A 19,115-nucleotide genomic window follows, 5' to 3' on the forward strand; every position below is an offset into this window, starting at 1 on the left:
CCAGTCCTGAAAATCATAACTGGGACCTGGCTGAAATGAAAAAAAGCAGATGAAGCAAGACTTTAAGTTCTGAAACTGATAAAGGTCCCTTAGGAAACTCCCCATAAATATTATCATATAATTAAAAGGGTTTAAAGTAGTCCATAAAGTAAAGGAATTGATGTGTCTCATATGCAGTATTTTTGCCCAGACTTCACCAGAGAAACCATAAACAAAACACTATAAAGGCCTCAGCTGAAATGAATTCTTGCCAGCTGGGATTCTTGTGAAGACACACGTGTCACCAAGGACTCCAACACCAAACTGTAGCCAAGAGACAGCTGAAAGTTAGGAGTGAGTAACAGCCAGGGACTGACTGTCAGGTAAATCAGGCTATTGGTGATAACTGCTAAAAATTAATACAACTGCATTTGAAATTACAGAAGCAAGTGACTAAAAATGATAAAGCAGACACTGTTCCTGCTTTGATAAAATCTCTGTTGGAGGCTGATTTGCCTCAGTTCCAAGGCTGGGTCTATCAGGCCTCCACTTGGAGCTCTGTGTAAGAGCAGAGATTTAGTTTGGGCTTTGTTGCTGCAGTGGGGGAAATTTGACATTATCTGAGGGTACACACAGCCAGGGAGGGGCTGCCAGACCCTCTTCCTCTGTTTCCTCTGAAAGGGCATGTATGAAAATATCTCAGCTGCACCAGGGTGATTTGGGGACAAATTGAATTGTGAAGGGCTGTGGCTAAAAAAGTTACCAGCTTATAAACAGGAGTATGTGTAATCACCTCTTTGATAAGTAAATTTACTAAACTCATGTACAGCAAAGACCTCATTATTGAGCATTTCCTTCCCAACATTACAGGTCAAGCAAGTTTTGTGTTTAAAATACTCTCTTTAGGATTTTAAAGCCAGAGAGTAGCAGTAGTGGTGCACTGAAATCTTTAAGGCATTTGAAATGAGATTATACTCAGCTTGCTCACAGAAATGAGAAAAGCTCTTGTTTTTCTTTCAGAAGCTGTGAACTGGTGCCAGACTGTATGTATGTGAGATGTTTTTGAGAATTCAGGATGGACACTCAGGATTTAACATCCATTTTTCATTAATCCAAACATAGTACACTCCATTTAAATGCTGCCTTTTCTTCTGCAGAAAAGAAGACATCCACGTTGCATTTATTAAACTTTAATCAAACTATATGTCTAGGAAAAGAAGGCTCCTACTGTAAACAGTATGTGGGCCAGCTATATTGAAGTATTTAATGTTTTCATAAGATGTTTGCATTTTAATCTGTTTTCAGTGGGCAATATCTGCAACCTGAATTTCAACCCCATTGCCTTGATAACAGGGTTTTCTGCAGTCTCTGTGTTCTTAGAGTGATATATAAAATAATAAAAGGTCAAATCTTGTATACTGAATGAGATTTTTAGGTTTGAATGTAAGAAATCATAATGCCCAGTACTCATTAGAAAGTTGTTTCTTTGTTTGTTTAGTGTCAGCATCATCTTTTTCAGGGTAAGATGATCAGCAGATCCCAGGTCCATGCAGCACTCCCAGGACAGCTCTTCCATAAGGTAACTTCTCCAGGAGCACAGCAGTTATTCCTGGAACTCCCACCACCTCTCTCAGGCATTCTGCAGCACAGAATCTCTGAGGGAGCAAGGAGACTTTGAGCTGTTGTCTTTACTGCAGCTCAGTGCCTGAAATGGCTCAGAACCCAGAGAGCAGAACTGATGGGAGCGCCACTGCCCTCCCCTTGTACCTCCTTAGCACCTAAGGAGCAGCACTTCCTCCTCTGTTTGATGGAGTAAATAAGGAATAGGCTGTAGCTTCTCACACTGGGAATATTAATTCTATATAAAGCCCCTCATTTTGGCCCTTCCATTAAGCCAGAAGAGACAGAATTTCCCCCCCAGTTCAGAAGAATGCTGTGCTGTTGTCAATGTTGAGGCAGATTATTAGGAAGATTTGCAAGAATAACGACTTAAAATGGTCACATTCATTTTAAAGAAAAGAAATATAATTGGTATTTGCATAGAAGAAAATGGATGAATTTAAATTTTAGTTGATTATAATTATTGTCATCATAATCATCATCATTATCTTTGTATGTCTAAATGACTGATTCAAAGAAGAATTTTTAACACATTTCACATGTCAGTGCAATTCTTTTCTGTTTTGTGCTTTAGTGCTTGGGGTTTTTCATTTGCTTTTTTCAGTCTGAACTTTTCATGGAAGCTATTGTAATTTTCTTTAAAGGTGGAAAAATGTTTCAAAAGAAGTCAGATCTAGAAGTACTACATACATCCTTCTTTTTATAAAAAAAAGATAATCAAATTGTACAGAAAAACAGGTATATAAATACTGTGGGATGGCACTTTGAACTGCTCCTAAGAAAGGAATTTTAAATAGTGAGGTGCTACCTAAATCTGCCTTTTTGAGCCAGACAAGGGATGTTAAACAGGGATATATCACACAAATTAGTAGGTGAACTAATTGAAGTGGTAGTGCAGCCAGATGAGAGTATCATTCAAAAAGTCCATTAATGAACTGGGACTGTATGTAGTCACTGAGCTCCTAAAGATTTTCAAAGTTCCTAATAATTGTTTGTATTTCAGCACTATGGATACTGATCCAGCTGGGATTTAATTCTGTGTTCCCTGGTAATGTTGCTACATAAACTCTGTGTATTCAACTAGTAAATCTATATTGTGTGAGTTTATCAGTATTGGCAATTATGAACAGTTCAGATCCACAATATTTGTTGGTGAAAGCAGTTTCCTTTTTCCTGAGTTTATATCACATCAAACCAGAGATGAGCAATCAAGACTACAAAGGCTGTATACTGTGCATAGCAAAATAAAAGTTTCATAATTCCAATTTCCCTGATGACTTTGAAATGACTGTGAAAAGCATTTTGCAACAGAGGGATCATCAGAGCTGGTGTGATAGCTGCAATTCCTGATACCTGGCGTCTGTGAAAAACAGGGCTTGATCTTCCAGAACTTAACCTCTCGTGTTGCTTCATTTTCTTTTGTCCCTTTACTCTTCCATCAGGGCCAGTGAGCCAAGTGCTAAAATCCTGTTTCTGACCAGGGTTACTGCACTTGTGGAAACAATTGCTCCCTGCAGCCTTGCAGATGGCAGTTTCCTGACAGCCTCTTTTCAGATGGCTTCCTGCACGGCCAGGAATTCCCTAAATAGGAATTTGGAAGATGGATTCTAAGGGAAGCCTGTTCAATTAACTTATGGTGTCTTTCCTATTTTCTTGGAACGAACAGAAGCATGTTCATGCCACTACACAGAAAGATACCTTAAAAAACACACTTGGAGCTGCAAAAACTCACAGGTGAGCTGCCTCTGCCCAAGGGATGGACTGAGGAGAGCCTGTGGGAAGGATTTTCCTGAGTGGTTGCTCTTAGGCAGTGGAATTGTCAGAGTTCACCCTGACAAGTGATGAGCTGCAGCACAGCCATGGAAAACCTCTGGCCAAAAGACAGACTTTAAAGTCTCCTCACTATGCCCAGGAATTGGAATTGTTAACATGTATTTTGTATGGAAAAGGATTGCACTGAGAGATGCTGGATTCAAGTAAGTTTCAATTAATAGAAAATATCAACAAACCCAGGATTCCTGGCTAATTTCATGCACTGAAGTGACCACAGTGTGTTCAATCAACATTCATTATTAAAATAGCAAAGAAAATTGGTGTCTGAAGTCCTATCACTCTAAGCAAAATGATTTTTTTAAAATGTTCAGTTTTCTTTGATTCTAATAATGTAAAATAGACCACTATCTAAAATAAAACACTCAGTTCAATTTTAAAAATTTAAACTATATCGTACATTTACATTTTAGGGAAAAGTATTTACATTGCAAAGTAGCTATTCAAATAGAACACTCAGTTAAATTTTTTAAAATGTAAACTGTATTGTATATTTACATTTTAGGAAAAAAAATATTTACATTGCAAAGTATCTATTAAACCTTGCTTTATTCTATATTCATAGACCTTGTGGGAAAAATAGGGAAGATCTTGTCATGTTTAAAATCATAATGGAATCAAATTGTAAGACATCCCTTTAGAAAAAAATCTGAAGAAATACTTTCAGTTTAGAGAGCTCCTCAATGAAAAATACTCTAAAATTCATAATACTAATGTAAGATATCAGTGATGGTTTCCCAGGGTACTAGCTAGTTTTAATATTATAAATATGGGCAAGGAGAATTTTTAAAAACTCAAACTACAGGATGGTTATGCATTAAATAATTATGATCACAGGTGTTCCAACCTGTACTTTCAATTCATGGCCTGATCATCCTTATGCCTCCACAAGTCACTGGTAATTCCATCAGAAAGTCAATGAAGTTACAGAATATAAAACCAGGTTTATGTAAGATTACGTATTTTTTCTGTGTTATCAATGTTTGTCACATCAACCTCGATGTGAAAGAAAGAGGAAAAAAGGGTAGATAAAGCAATAATGTCTGCTGAAGATGAAGAAAGACACTTCTTTCATATGGCTTTATCCAAAAGCTCAGAGAGCATACTGAGACACAGAGATTGGTCAAGGTAAAAACAAAAGCTGCTCTTAAATATTTGATTCTGATCTCTGAGTTGCTTTGACTGAGATTCAGACAGACTCAATTCTACTGTGGATTCAGCCTCAGCAGCTCAGGCTTTGTAACAGGGCTAAAATAGCAGAGTCCCCAGTGAGACCTTTCCCTCCACTTCCAATGAAGAACTATGGACTATTCTGGAGCTAATTTCATTAAATACTTTTATTTACAAAAAAGAAAAAAAATTAGGTTCATTATATTTTCTTCAACCTCCATCAGAGCTGTGAAAAGGGTGATCCAAGAGTCGGCAGAGTGGCAGGAAGGCCTCAGGACCAGGCTCACTCCTCAGGGAGTTGAAAAATAGATGAGAATTCTGAAGGAGAGGCTTTGGAAAGTTCTGTGTGCACTCAGGATGTTGTGTAGATCTGGCCTGAACTTCCCTACACCTGTCTTCTGTTCTCTCCAGACTTTCCTAATTCCCTGTACATCCCAGACCTCTTCTTTAGGTGGGATTTTTATTTCTCTAAGGGAGTCCAAGTAGAACATCCTGGACTTCATCAGCTGCAAGCAGCGTCCCAAATGAAAGTATTTACCAATTTTTTAATTTGCATTCTAAGTGAAATTCAACTTCCCAGGCACATGGTTCAGGGATCAAAGGGTCAAAATGACATTTACTACCTCAACCAGTTTGGACCAGTTCCATTGATTTTTACTCAGAACTCCAGACTGATTTCAGTAGGAACTGGCAGCACAGATTGATATTACTTTATGGATTTCAGAAGAAATGTAGTGTTTGAAAAGACAGTATCATAAAATTGATGTTCAATGCAAAATACCCATTGATCCCCATTTGTGTCAATAAGATTTCTATAATTTGAAGATAGTAAGAACTGAAATGTCTAGTAGTATCCAAGGTAAAAATACCACTCACTTCCATGGAAACAGAAGCAGGCCCACATTATGAATACTAAAATATTATCTGTGTAATGAAGTATTTAAATCTTTATTATTTCATTACTGGTTTAGATAGCAAAAAAAAATCAAAGTATCTATAGAATTTTGAAATTTGGTAATTTGTTAATATTTACTCTTAGGCTTATAAAAGATCTGGACTCCTGAATGATGTAAATCAATTATCCCTGTGTGTGTGAAATGCTGTAACAAGATCAATGAGACCTGAACACAAGGAGGCATCTTAGGATAACAGCTGCAGATGCACACATTGTGTGGTAAAACCCAGCCAAAGGAGCTCACACTGCTCACCCTGATGGTTCTCCCTCCCCCACAGAAAATCCCTGCCATTACCCTGCCCAACTGTAAATGCATGAAAGGAAAACCAAATAAGAGCAGGTAGCAGCCAGGAGATCAGCACAGGCAAAGTAGAATAAATGGTCACTCTTAGAGGTAAAAGGAATGCTTTGCATTCAGCTTGGGAATTTATTTTAGATGGGACTTAATGGTCAGACTCTGCTTACAACCAAAAGCTGCACAGTTAATGGCTCTGTGGAAAACTGCAAGGACGGATTTTTACTCCCTAAAATACATATTGGTTTTACAGATGAGCTCAAGATGATTACTTCACAATATTAATAATTCTGCCAATTGGATTTCCACAAAGTAGATTCAATAAAATACTGGAAATATTTAGTCAATAAATCAATTACACTTCCACTCAGTCTGGATAGCTATAAATTGTTTTCTCATTGATAAAATTCTGTTTATGAAAACTGATTTTTAAGGAAACGACTCCTAAGGTTTTTATTGGAAAATGCTTTGCAGTTAAAACAGAAATGAGAATTAATGGAAGGGCCACATGACCCTTATATGTATAAATAAAAAAAAATCCCAGAAACTTTTTTTTGCTACTTGAAGTAGAATGCAATGTCCATGTTTAAAAATACCAAAAGAATGTAAAGAAATTTAAATACCTTCTTATCCCACTAGATGGTGGTGCCTTCAGATTAGGGCTGAGATGCTCAGACAGACAGTGCAGGAAAACTTTTCTTTTACTGACCTGCAAATACGGAGAGATGAGGTTAATCTTGTTCCTCTGGGAATAGTAACAAGCATCTGGGTCTGATGACTTACTGAATATATTGAAGTGCATGAATTGTGTCCACAGAGCTTTGCTATGAAGTGTGTTTAAACTTCAATACACATCTAATAATATTAAGTTTTCTTCCTGCAGAAGAAAAGGTGCAAACAATGTTGAATCTTAAGAATGATTGTATCTTGTGTAAAATAGCCTTGTTCCACTGAGGTCCTGGTCCTTTTGCTGCCCTCTCTCCCCAGTCAAAATCCAAATTAATGTGGGGGATCATTAGCAATAACTGCATCTTGTATTCATGGATTTCATTGGAACAAGCTTAAAAGTACCACTCACATTTTTGTATGACAAATGTGCTGCTGGCTTTCAGAAAATGTATTTACACATCTGTTAGACAGAAAGTGATAGTGCCAAACGTGGCAGGTCACATCTCTCCAGTGATAACACAAGTGACATTTTGATGAATAGGAAAAGTGGATGGGACGTTGTTTGAGAGTGTGTTTGTGCTTTAGTTATCTCAGGCTCTGTAGTGAATGGTCACATCCTTCATGCCTCACGTGCAGCTGGGAGCTCGGGGCAGGTTCTGTGAACTGCAGAACTTCTCTCAAGGCCTGTGTCTGTCGGGGCTGGCCCAAGAGGAGGCCCCAAGTCACGCTCAGTGCATGGAGAGAGCCCTGAGGTGCTGTCTCACCTGGGCTGGAGCAAGGCTGGAGCTCACAGGGTATGAAATGTGCAACCCTGCCAGTTGCAGCCACCAGTCCTGCCCACACAGGCTCTCCCAAACCAGACAGAGCTCCCTGGGCCCAGGGCAAGCCATGGGGACAAACTGAGTGCACACGGTTGGTCCAGAGACCAGCCACCTAAATCTGTGCAAATAGTCAGTGATCAGTCAGAAGCAACATGTGAGACTTGCACTGGCAAGAATAAAGTAAGTCTGAACTGTTTTCATTTTGCTTAAATATCATCATGCCCATTGTCAGCATGAAAATTTTAAGATTAAAATTAGAAACTGCTTTGTGGATGAAGAACTCTAGTCAGGTAAGCTCTAATGTTATGTTTTCCAATATTCTTTTTAAAGATGGTGTAAGGTACAGGAAAGTTAAGGATGACTGTGTGTGACTTGGAAAAGACAGCATTAAACAAGAACCTCAGACTTCTTTTGTCATCTGCAACTGTTGTTGTGGGTTTTACTGTCACTCAAGTGGTCACCCCATTTGTAACACTGGAGTCATTTAGAAACCAGCTCTCCTTCTGGCACAGTTTGCTTCATGCTTATTTGCTGTATATCCCATTTATGCTGTTTCTTCTATTCTACTCCTTCACTTTTTGATTCTTGTGTTTGCAACATCTCAATTTCCTATTACTGTTGCAGGTAACACAGTGAACAGCAGCACAAAGCTAAGCTATGTCACATTAGTGTGACTTCCAGGAAAGATTACAGACCCCTAGTCCAGACACTGCCATGTAAGAACATGACAGCCAAAAAAGGCTTAATTTGAGACTTTTTAATGAGCACTTAGCAGGGAATTCCTTTGTATATATGGAGGACTGAGGCAGAAAAATGGATACAGAAATGGATGTGGATGCCTGGTTCTTCTGTAGAGCTTGAATTGTTTTGCATGTTAGAATCTTCCCAGCTGTATTAGGGAGAGAGGATCTGCTCTTACTTTCTCTAGAAAGGCAGGCAGGATTTTGTGAAATCCTAAAAAAGCAAAATTCACTCCAATCACTGTTACTTGCTGCCATTAAGGCTTGAAATGCAGCATTTGCCAAGAGTGCAAGTTCCTTCATTTGATCCCTTTGACTGTACCAGTATAACTGCCAATCACAGGAAATACCTCTAATAACTCTTCCTTTTACTTAATAAGGAATACCACATCTTTAAAACATTAGAAACAGATGTCACTGCATTACTTCACTGCTGATGTATGTAATAGAAATGACACACTAATTAATTTAATGCAGTATAAATGTACTGATTATTTATCATGGCTGACAATAAAATTATGAAAACATTCAATTACAATCAGTGGTAATTCATTATTTATTGATTCTGCGTTATGCACACATTAATACAATACATTTAATCACCTAAGAGAAGGGATCATTTTTCTATTGATACTTAGACATTTAGATTCATCAGTTTTATGTAAAACCCTTGATGTTGAGGTGGGAAGTTTTAATCCACAATTCCATAAAAACCTCAGCTGAAATGTCAGAACTAAATTGAATACAAGTGTCAAGTACGAGTCTAGAAAAATGTGGGCACAAAGAATGACACACTAATTTCAGTCTCTTCTTTCTCTCACGTCAGTGGCCTACATTTGTTAATATAATTGTGGGTACTCTTTCTCAAGGAATCCAAGGCATTAAACACTAACCCAGCAGAAAGCGAATACTGTTTTTTCTTCCTTTTCAAGCTGTTTCTCAGAAGTAGCAGCATCAGGGCTTTGCATGCTCAGGATGTAAGCTCAGAGCTCACTAGGGCAGGTTACCAGCTTTCCACTGGGCCCTGAGAAATTTCATTGTTTAGAACGAGGAGAAGGGTTTGTCACTTGGACTCCAGCTGGCTTGGAATTCAGAAAAAAGAGGTGTTTCATTTCATTATGATTAGGGTGCATTGCAAATGCATCTTCTGGTTATCTTTTATCTTTCATTTTGGACCCACAGTTACCTCTGACCCTTGTAAGTCTATGTTCACATTTATTCCCTCCCACTTGCTTTAGGGACAATCCAAGGTCTTTACTAAAAAGTAGAATTCTTTTCCTGTAATCTTCTCACACTGGACATACCTCTACGAAGTCCATAGAAAAAAAAATTATATTAAAAAAATCACATTGTGATATCTATGGAGTTCCTATTTTTATTGTCCTCCCTCATGTTTGACTACAGGAAGCTGAGATGAAGCACAATAGCCCTATTCAGCTTTCCAGTCTTCTCTAAACCAAATTATTATTTTTAGTTCATACCCTACTGCTAATCACTTAGCTGTGATTAGTTTCTCTCAGTGTCCCCCCCTCATGAGGTGTGTCACCCATCACTTTCTCCCTGGATCCCACGAAGAGCAGGAGCTGTGTTGCTGCCAGCTGGCAGAAAGAGATTTCCAGAATGCTCTTGACTGGGGCTTTCCTCTCTCCTCCTGCGTCAGGGAAGACTCTTTCCTATTTCACTCCAGTGGGGCATATGCAAGGATGACAAAAACAAAAACAAACAAATGGAACCTTTGCTTGACATCTTGCCATACAAACACAGCCAATTTTTGTATAGGATTAATACACAATAGACCAGCATTTCTGTGGCTGCCAGTGTAAGAAAACAGAGTGCTTTGCACACCAGTCAGAAAGGAGGAAAAATAATGAAACCTTACTTTTAAAGTAATATTCTGAAATACTTATTTCAGCTATAGGGAAGCTTAGTAGTTTGTACACATTCAGATTACGTACTGCTGGACTCCATTCAAATAAACCATCTGGATACTTTAGAACTGACAAGATATTACTGGATGATTGTTAGGCTTTAGTAACTTTGCCTTGTCTTTAACAAAATTACAGAGAAATAATAATATTCATGGATATACTTGATTTGTATATGCTTAGTTGAACTGGACAGCTGCCTGGCATTAATTCTCAAACCTTGAGCATTTTCTAAGTTTCAGAGCAGTTCTTCTCTCCATGGACAGTCACCTCTCAAGGGTACTGCTTTTACTACAGCCTTTATGATTTTATATTGCTTCATGCCACTCCAGCTCGCTGGGTGTTGATGTGCAAGGCTTCCTCTGGCCTTGTGAAAATTCAGTCTTATTTAGAAATATGTTTAGCTTATGGAAGGCATTAAAGTCAAAAAGGAAAAAGAATTCTCACGGTAAATTTCGATTGTCGCATTAATCTTAAAGGGGAAAAAAAGCCTTTAAAAGGGCAGTGTTTGAATCTGATTTATTAAATCTTTTAATGGCAATCACGTTCAGAAAATTAACACCCAAAAGTTTCTGTCTGGAGTCAGTTATTTGCTATTTCTATAACTTCCAGTATATAAATATCTCAGATGAGTTCAGGGCTTGATTGTACTTTGCCAAAGTAAGAAGCCCCTGCCCCACAGATCTTCCAGTCTAAGGTTTGAGCCTAAAAAGATGCATGAACTAGTTCAGAAAATATGAGAATTCTTATTGAAAGGTATTAATTTAAACTAAGTAATGTGAAAAGCCTGCCTTGGTTTTAGGCAGTGAGGTTAGAGACCTAAAACTAGTGGCCAGGCTTCTTACAACACATAAAATCAATGGGGAGAAGGGGAGGTTCCTCCAGAGTGTAATTTAAGATCAGTTATGTTCACAAATATAGCAATTTAGTTAGCATACAGTCATCTTCTCTCATCTAAAATGGGATTACTCATAATGCAAAAAACATTAAACTTTGCAGAGAAGGTGCCTAAATAAGCAAGCCTAACAAAAGGAAAGAGAAGATGGCCCACACATGGAATCATGGAAATAGCTGAAAAGCTGTTGGTATTGCTTGCTTGGCATCAGCTTGGAAAGTTTTGTTTATTCTTTTCTGCTTGCTTTGTTCATTGAATAGCTTAGGAGAAAGCTAAAAACAAAACAAAAACAACAACAAAAAAGGAGGGAACTGAAAAAGTTAAAGGACTAGGAAAGAAGGAAAGATAAAGAACGAAAACCAGTGGCAACAAACAGGAAAGAAGGATGTTGAAACACAGGAAAAACGGGAAGAGGGTTGGAAAAGAGGTGTGATGTAACACTGGGAGAGGGTGAGAAGCAAATAACCAATGTAGCTGGATATCTGATCATCCTTCGGCTCCTCTTGTTCAGGGAGAAGGGACACAGGAGCCTCGGCAGCTCTTGTGTCACCCGCCCGGGATGGGGGGAGGAGGCGCACGATGTGCCGCGATGTTCGCAGGCCGAGGCACCTCGTGGTGCTTTTGGGGGCTGCGTGGGGAGCGGGCCGAGCCCGGTGAAGCTAAACCACAACTGATGCCCCATCAGACTGGCAATTTCAAACAACTGCGTGCCAGTCCTCCCGCGAACGGGCTTTGAGTGTGAGCGGCCGCAAACTTGCACATCTCTTACACCTCCCTCCGTCCTGCCTGTGCCCCTCTCTGGAGGGTCTCGGCTTGCTCTAGGCCTGGCTCAGTGGCCGTGGACCCGCGCCCTGTGCTGGGCCGGCGCCACCGCGGTCGGTGCGCTCCCGCTCCGTGTTTGTCTCGGGTACCAGAGGGAGCCTCGCACCGCCACCCCGCTCCCCATGCCTCCCGCTCCGGCGGGGCACAGGTGTTTAACACTTACAAACGTGCCAGGGAGCAGCGACCGCTCCAACTCCCTGGGGAACGGATGGGGACGGCCCCAGGGCTGCCTCCCCTCCGCTCCCTTCCCTCTGAGCGCGGGGGAGCGCCCGCGGGACCCTCTCCCGCTCCGGGAACCGAGACCCCCTCACAGCCCGGGCAGCCCCGCGGGATGCGGTCACAGCGCGGGGAACGGGGCGCTCTCCCAGCCCGTGGAGCGGGAGCCCCTCGCGGCCCCAGGATCCCCCCCGAAACTTTGCCCCGAGTTGCGGGCGCTGGGGCGCGCTGCCCTCACGCCCCCCGCCCCAGGTGCGCGGCCGGCGCTGCCCCGCCCCGCCCGCGCCCGCAGCCACTCGCGGCGGCGGCGCTGGCGGCGGGGGGGGCGCATTGGCTGGAGGGCGCCGTCACTCTCCCCCGGCGGCGCTGGGGAGGGGTCTGGGCGCTGCGTGCGGGCGGCGGGAGCGCGGCGGTCCGGCGGCACCGCACGGAGCGCAGCGCGGGGCTGAGGCAGCCGCGGGGAGCCGCGCCGGCCATGGCGGTGTCCGCGCCGCCCGTCATCGCCGCAACTTCCAGCGGCGGCGGCGCGGGGGGCTCGGCGGGTTTGTTCCGGGCGGACCCGCTGTACTCCAGCCCCGCGGAGTCCCCGCGCCTCACCAACAGCCTCGTCAACACTTTCCTCTCGGCCGGCGGCGGCGGGGCCGGCGCGGGCGGCGGCGGCGGCGGCAACGAGTGTAAGATGGTCGACCTGCACGGGGTGAAGGTGGCCTCGTTCCTCGTGGAGGGGCAGGAGCTGATCTGCCTGCCGCAGGTCTTTGATCTCTTCCTCAAGCACCTGGTGGGAGGGCTGCACACGGTCTACACCAAGCTGAAGCGGCTGGATATATCGCCCGTGGTGTGCACGGTGGAGCAGGTCCGCATCCTGCGCGGGCTGGGGGCCATCCAGCCCGGCGTGAACCGCTGCAAGCTCATCACCAGGAAGGACTTCGAAACTTTGTACAACGACTGCACCAACGCGAGGTGAGCGCAGGCTCCGCTCTCGCCCCCGGCCGGCCCGCGGGGAGCGCAACCGGGGGCGGGGGCGCGGGTCCCAGGGGAGGGGGGCGTGGGGGGCACCGAGGGGCTGAGCGGGGCTGGGGTGCGGCGGTGCCCACACGGAAAACTTTCCCTGCTTCCATGAGCCCCCGCCATGGCCCGGACCGCCGGGCAGCGGAGCGGCTCCGCGCGCCGGTCTCCAAACTTTTCTCCAAGCAGGGAAAGCCGATAGTTCCCGAAAACACTCCTTAAAAAAACCCCAAAACAATCCGAATCTCCAAAAGTTTTCTCCGTTACATTTGTCCCGGTGGAACCCGCGGCTGTGCTGCGGCGCTCCCGCGGGCGGTGCCAGCCCGGTGTGCCCGGGCCGGGGCTGCGGGTCCCGGTGCCCCCGGAGCGGCTCCGCTCCCGCGGCTCCTGCCCTGCCCGGCTTCGGTCAGCGAGCCCCCGGATCCCTGCTGGGTCCTGCATACTCGGGGTTGTAATCCTGGTTTGTGACCTCATGGCTGCTGCCTTTAGAAATGATAATGATCTAAATAAACACAAAACCCTCTGGGGGCTCGGCAGGAACGCTGGTGCCGTGGGGCAGGGTGAGAGATGCCGTTCCCCGCCTCAGCAGTTGGTGAGGGACGTCTCCAGAAGCATTTCCATGTCGGAGCGTGCTGCTGCTTTCTGTGGCACCAAACTTTCTTTACAGCTTCAGCGAGCTTTGGGTGCGATATCCGACCTGCGGCGTGCCCGCGTTCAGTGACTGAGGGCTTTGTGTCACTGGTCCGACCTGCTTGGCGCTGACCGGGGGTTTTATCTTTAATAACTTAATTTCGTGCCGTGCGGGGCCTCATCCTGCACTCGCTGCTGAAGCAGGAGCAGACCGGGCGTTATTCTTGAATGCAATGTTTGCTTTGTTTCGAATCACTTTATATTACAGGTGGCACTTTAGAGATGCACTTTATTCCTAGATCTGTTAGTAGGAACTGCGTGGTTTTTTTTCCTGCTCTCGTTTTTTTTCTGTAACCCCTTCTCCCGCTGCCTGTTTCTGTGTCAGGCACCTCGATGACATCACACCCACTGCTTTATTTAAGTGATGGGTTTGGAAGTACGGTCTGAGGCTTACATTAATTTTATTCCAATACATTAGATTACCGAGGGGCACATTTAACATGTAAATGCTTCTGTGAAATGTTTCTGTGACTCGACTAGCATGAAAGTTGATGGTTAAAGAAAAAACATCTCGTCAATTTCTCTGACCGTGCCAAAGTTTTTCATTAAGGAAATACAGGAGCTGATATGATGCAGCCTGTAGATGCAGTCTGATGATTTCTGCTCTTGTACTACCAGTGTTTTAAAATCTTAAAATGCTGCGGAGTTAAATGTTTAAAACTTGTGTTTCCCAACTTTATTTTCCCCCCCTTCTCTTTGACAAAGAGAAATGGGCGTGATAGGACGAGGGAATGGGAAATGCAGGGAGCAGTGGGGAGGGAGCCGCAGGTGAGGAGCCAAGTGATGCTCCAGGAGGGGCTGAAAGGAGCAGAGAGTGGAACGGAGCCCTGGCAAAGGCTGGGGATCAGGCAGAGCTCTCAGCTCACTCACACGTGTTGAATGTGCTTAAACTCTCCCCACCCTGCTATGAAAAAGTAAATAGCAAACCCTTTTACGTGTCGCTTCTTTGTGCCTCATGAAGATGCCACTGGTTGGAAGAAGCTGCTCACATCAGGTGTTTTGCATTCAGGTTTCAGGTGTAACACATGAGGAGTGTTATCAGCACACCTGAAACTTTGTTCAAGGATTGTAACTAATGTTAATTGTATTCTGTCCTGCTAATTAAATGCTTAATGCCTCATTTTGTTTACAGATTATTATTTTCCTTGAGCGGTGCATACTTACTGGAGAGATTGTTGGGTAAAAATAGTTAAATACATGAGTAATCTTAATTATTTTTGTTTGCTGTAAAGTGACCCGGGAAGCACTGCAGTGCACGTTATCAAACAAATCAAATGCAGTAGAACTGGTAAAAGACATGCTCACAGTTTTTAGTTCTGTACCTGGAAATTAAAGGCTTGAAAAATATGTAATCTTTTGGAAGTAATGCTCTCAACTCGGAATACTGTGCATTGCTTTTCTAGTTAATATTTAAAACAATTTGGTAGCTATTTTTATATTTATTTGAATACTGTAGAAATGCTGCGGTAAACTCAAGAGCTGCCAGTAAAAGTAAGAAATGCTGGGTATCATTATTTTCACTGGTAATTGACTTGTAAAAGTCAGCATCTCTTATGCTAGTGTGCACTTTTTATTTTTTTTTTAATTGCGATGCAAACCATTGATTGTATATAACTGAAAAGAAGATAAATTCTATTTCTCCTGCTTACTCTATTGCGTTTTTCTAGTTGAGTTTGTCTACGGAGCTGGTAAGAGCTTCAGAGAAACACACCCGTGGGTGAAAGTTTTTTGGTGTGTGTGTTCTGTAGCAGGAGTTACTCTGTCCAGCAGCTCTGATCTGTGTATTTCTGTGGTACTTTCACATGCACTGTTGAAATTGTCATTCACATATTTACACAATCTTCCTAATGTTTGTTTTTAGCCAGCACCGTGCACTGTAATTTGCAAGCAAGGTTTGTGAAATGAAACTAACTGCTCATTTCATTGCAGGTCCCACCCTCCAGTGAGTACAACATACTGACAAAATCTTGCTCCTGATGGGCAATACTTTAGAATATTGCTTACATGATTTTAATTGCTTAGATTTAATAGTAAAGCATAACATTTACTTAAAAAACAACAAAAAAAAAAAACCAAAAAAAAAACCCCACCCAAACTACTATGAGGATGTATTTTTAAAAGGAAATTTAAATCTGTAGTAAGAACATGTTTATGATAGTACATATGTCAGTCCTGAAAAATAGGATTGTATGACTGTGATCACAACCTCTTCCACACAGTTCTGTATTGGATGGATGCTACTGGCCACTGAAAAAGCATAGTATTGGTCTGGATTATTCAGTGAGTGGTCAGAATACTTTCCAGAAAAGAGTATTTCAGTGTGTGGCATATTTTTTTATGATTTAAAGTAACCATTTAAGCTAATATTTTGCATTACTTTGGCTATTCACAAACAATAAAAGGCTTTAGAGATGAATTTAAGCAGTAAATGTAGACATTTAATTTTATGAGATAATGAGGGTCTAGTCATGTTGACTATTAAAAGCTACCCTATAGTCAGCAGTACTCTTGTCTTTTATTAGGAGACTGATGTCAAGATTGTAATTAAAGCAATCCAGCCATGTAGCTCTGCACACAGCTTCCTGTATATTGATAGGAAATGTGGGCATCTGATTGTCCATAAACTTCTTTCTCTAAGTGAATGTTTAGCCTGCATTCAGACTTGGCCAAATCTATGAATTTTGGAGCTGTTAGCATTTTTAAATAAAGATCAGTTTTTCAGTTTCCCTCTCTTCCTTGGAGAGGAGGCTCACTTCAGACACTCTGGAGAGAGATCACTGGCAAAGTGGGTTCTGCTTGAGATGGAGAAAGGAATTCTCCCACTTTCTGAGCGGTGCAGTTATGCTTTTGGAAAAATCCCTCTTTCTTTTTGGCTATCTTGAAAGTCTGTGCCTGTTCAAAACTCCTAAAATACTTGAATATTTTCATCAGATGCATATCTAATCTGGAGAACCCTTGATTAAAATTCCCTTCTTTCTTCATAGCACTAGAGCTCCCCATTTGAAGGATAGCATGCTTTTCCTCCAAAATGGAGTATTTGTATGATTCCTGCATGTGTATATGCATAATACATATGTAATTTTCTACTGAGACTTATACAACTGAAAAATACTGTGTTTTTGTAGCAAAGACAAAAAAGCTAAACAATTAGGTATTAATGATATTCTTGTTGCATATTCAAAAGGTCTTTGCAAGCATTTCTTCTCCTTTTTTTCTTTTCACCATTTCAACCTGCAGAACTCTTCACTGTCACTTCAAATCACACAATTCTACAAAGATAAAACAACATTTAAACTCATTTGCTTTAGGAGGAAAATTGAGCATTTGCACCCAATAAGCCTGATTGTGGAACTGCATGCAAATTGTGTTTTGATTTATCTCTTTTGCACTTTTTTCCATTTGAATTGATCTTGCATTAATTTCGCCAAGCGGCTCTGTGAGGCTGCAGATGTTGCCCTGTGTTTAATAAATCAATGAGACAGATCTGAATGAATCACTTCAGATGGATTCTCTGCTCGGTTTGATGTCTAGATGTTATTCTTAGCTTGTTATCATGACAGATGCATTAATGTTCCCATACACTGCCAGCAATGTCAAAGAGATTGAAGCTTTTAAAGTGGCGGTATCCCCTTTTCCCCCTTCTGTTGGAATAACTAAATTGCCTTTAGGAATAGGTCAAAATATAAATTTAATCTTGGCATTATTGTGGGGGAAGATGCTAAACTTCTGATCGTATTATAACGCAGGCAAATGCAGATTCTTACAGAATGATTAATTATTCCAAATAGTGGAGATCAATATTAAAATCTAAACATAGGATAGCTCCTTAATAGAGTAACCACTTTCTCAGCATTAATATTTCATTGTAATAGGAATGATACGAATAAATAATATAAGACTAGAACATGTTAAAAGTATTGCTATAAATAGGATATCATCGTGTCCAAATTGATTACAGGCTGAAGTAAGGCTTTTCTTTTTTCCTTTTTTTACCTCATTAAGAATTTTCTTTTAAAGTTAAGTATGTCTGGATTCAACATCTGTTAGATTTAAAATACTTGTTTGTTATATTTCTCCTACTACTCCCCATGTAGGGCCAGATATGTTGGAGAAGTTGTTGTTGATCACCGTTAATTTTGGGTCAGTTTAGTCTGGTATCCATTATCTTGGACAGAACCTGTGGAACACAAACCATAAAAGGCTGGAACGTGTCTTTGTGGAAAGGTTTTAAATTCTGAGAAAAAGATAGCACAAAGTGTAAAGTACTCTACCATGAATAATGAAGATCTCTTTCCCACGTAGGCTATGCACAGCTTTTCTTCCTTAGTGTTTGCTAAACCACTCGTGGTCATCTTTGTTTTTCCTTAGAGGATAAAATAGTATTTTGTTCAGTCATTTTGTTAAACCTGATTTCTCTCTGTGACACTTTTATTTTCATTTTTAAAATTATCAGGAACGTTCCTTTTCCTAATCTTTCCTTGACACAGAAGAAGTCTGACTTTTTGTCTTTAAGGCTTCTGAGAATAAATTGGAGAAACTGGCTGTAACGGATCTAGATTTATGTTGGCATTCTTGGTATTCTTGCTCCAGTAGTTCCAATTTGATAAAGGAAACAATATATGTAATAGAAATTCACAGTTTATTCAAATGAGTTTAAGCTTTAGCATTGTTATATTTGCCTTTCTCTCACCAATATATCAATGTGTGGCAATAGCATTATACTCAGAATGCCTCCAGAAGGGACCAGCTCTGTAGATGGGGAATTATTCTCACGCTGGGGCTGTGGCTGCACACGCAGCCTCTGTTTGTGCACTGCTTTGAAAGGCAGGGAAAACCAACTTTGGTAGGACTGAGGAGCACAGAAAAAACCACTGAATTGAAGAATTATTTTTTATTGTATGGCAGTGGCCTTAGAGTGAGAAAATAGTCTCTACCTACCTTAGTAATTTTGCAGTAAATATTTCAAATGAGCCTCATGAGATCTTTTAAAGAATTATCTCGTGTATTTCACTGCTTTCAGACTGGAATTGGTGTTTTGTAAGGGCTGTTTGTCGGCATTAGTATTAAAAAGGTGTTGAAATCTGGGCTGTCAAGTCTCTGTTTTGACTTTGCTGAGGTGAACCTCCCTTTCATGCCAGGAGCCGTTTTCCAGAACAAGGGCAAAGAACTTAAAATATTTCTAGGATCTGAGCCCCTCTCATCAAAGGTGGGACATGCTTACTGAATCCTGCTTTTGGAAGAATAATGTGTTCCTATGTTTTTGGGTCTGATGTTACAATTGCTTAATGTAGGATCTTGGATCTCTTTTGTGCTTTTCCAGAGGTGATAATTATGAGATTTCTGAAGTTACACACAAAGTTATCCAAATCCTTACTTTAAAATACACAGCAAGTTCCCAGCTGGCTGCTTTTGTAAGTTCTTTGTGTGATTATCAGTTTCATAAAACCTGTAGGTGTATGGAAATGCATAACTTTAATGATTAT

General features: G+C 41.7%; 1 protein-coding gene across 3 annotated transcripts in view; it reads left to right on the forward strand.

Moving 5' to 3' along the window:
* The first annotated feature begins 12,277 nt into the window (after window positions 1–12,277).
* The window catches only part of DACH2 (dachshund family transcription factor 2), a 245,347-nt gene continuing 238,509 nt past the window's right edge, over window positions 12,278–19,115 (forward strand). For all 3 annotated transcript variants that reach the window (XM_041396690.1, XM_041396692.1, XM_041396691.1), the window contains exon 1: window positions 12,278–12,897. In XM_041396690.1, coding sequence (XP_041252624.1) covers window positions 12,413–12,897 — 485 coding nt within the window. In that variant the 5' untranslated portion in view covers window positions 12,278–12,412. The remainder of the gene's footprint in view (window positions 12,898–19,115) is intronic.

This window comes from Onychostruthus taczanowskii, unplaced genomic scaffold, assembly GCF_017590055.1.
Source record: "Onychostruthus taczanowskii isolate IOZ18803 unplaced genomic scaffold, ASM1759005v1 scaffold13, whole genome shotgun sequence".
NCBI classification, from domain to species: domain Eukaryota; kingdom Metazoa; phylum Chordata; class Aves; order Passeriformes; family Passeridae; genus Onychostruthus; species Onychostruthus taczanowskii.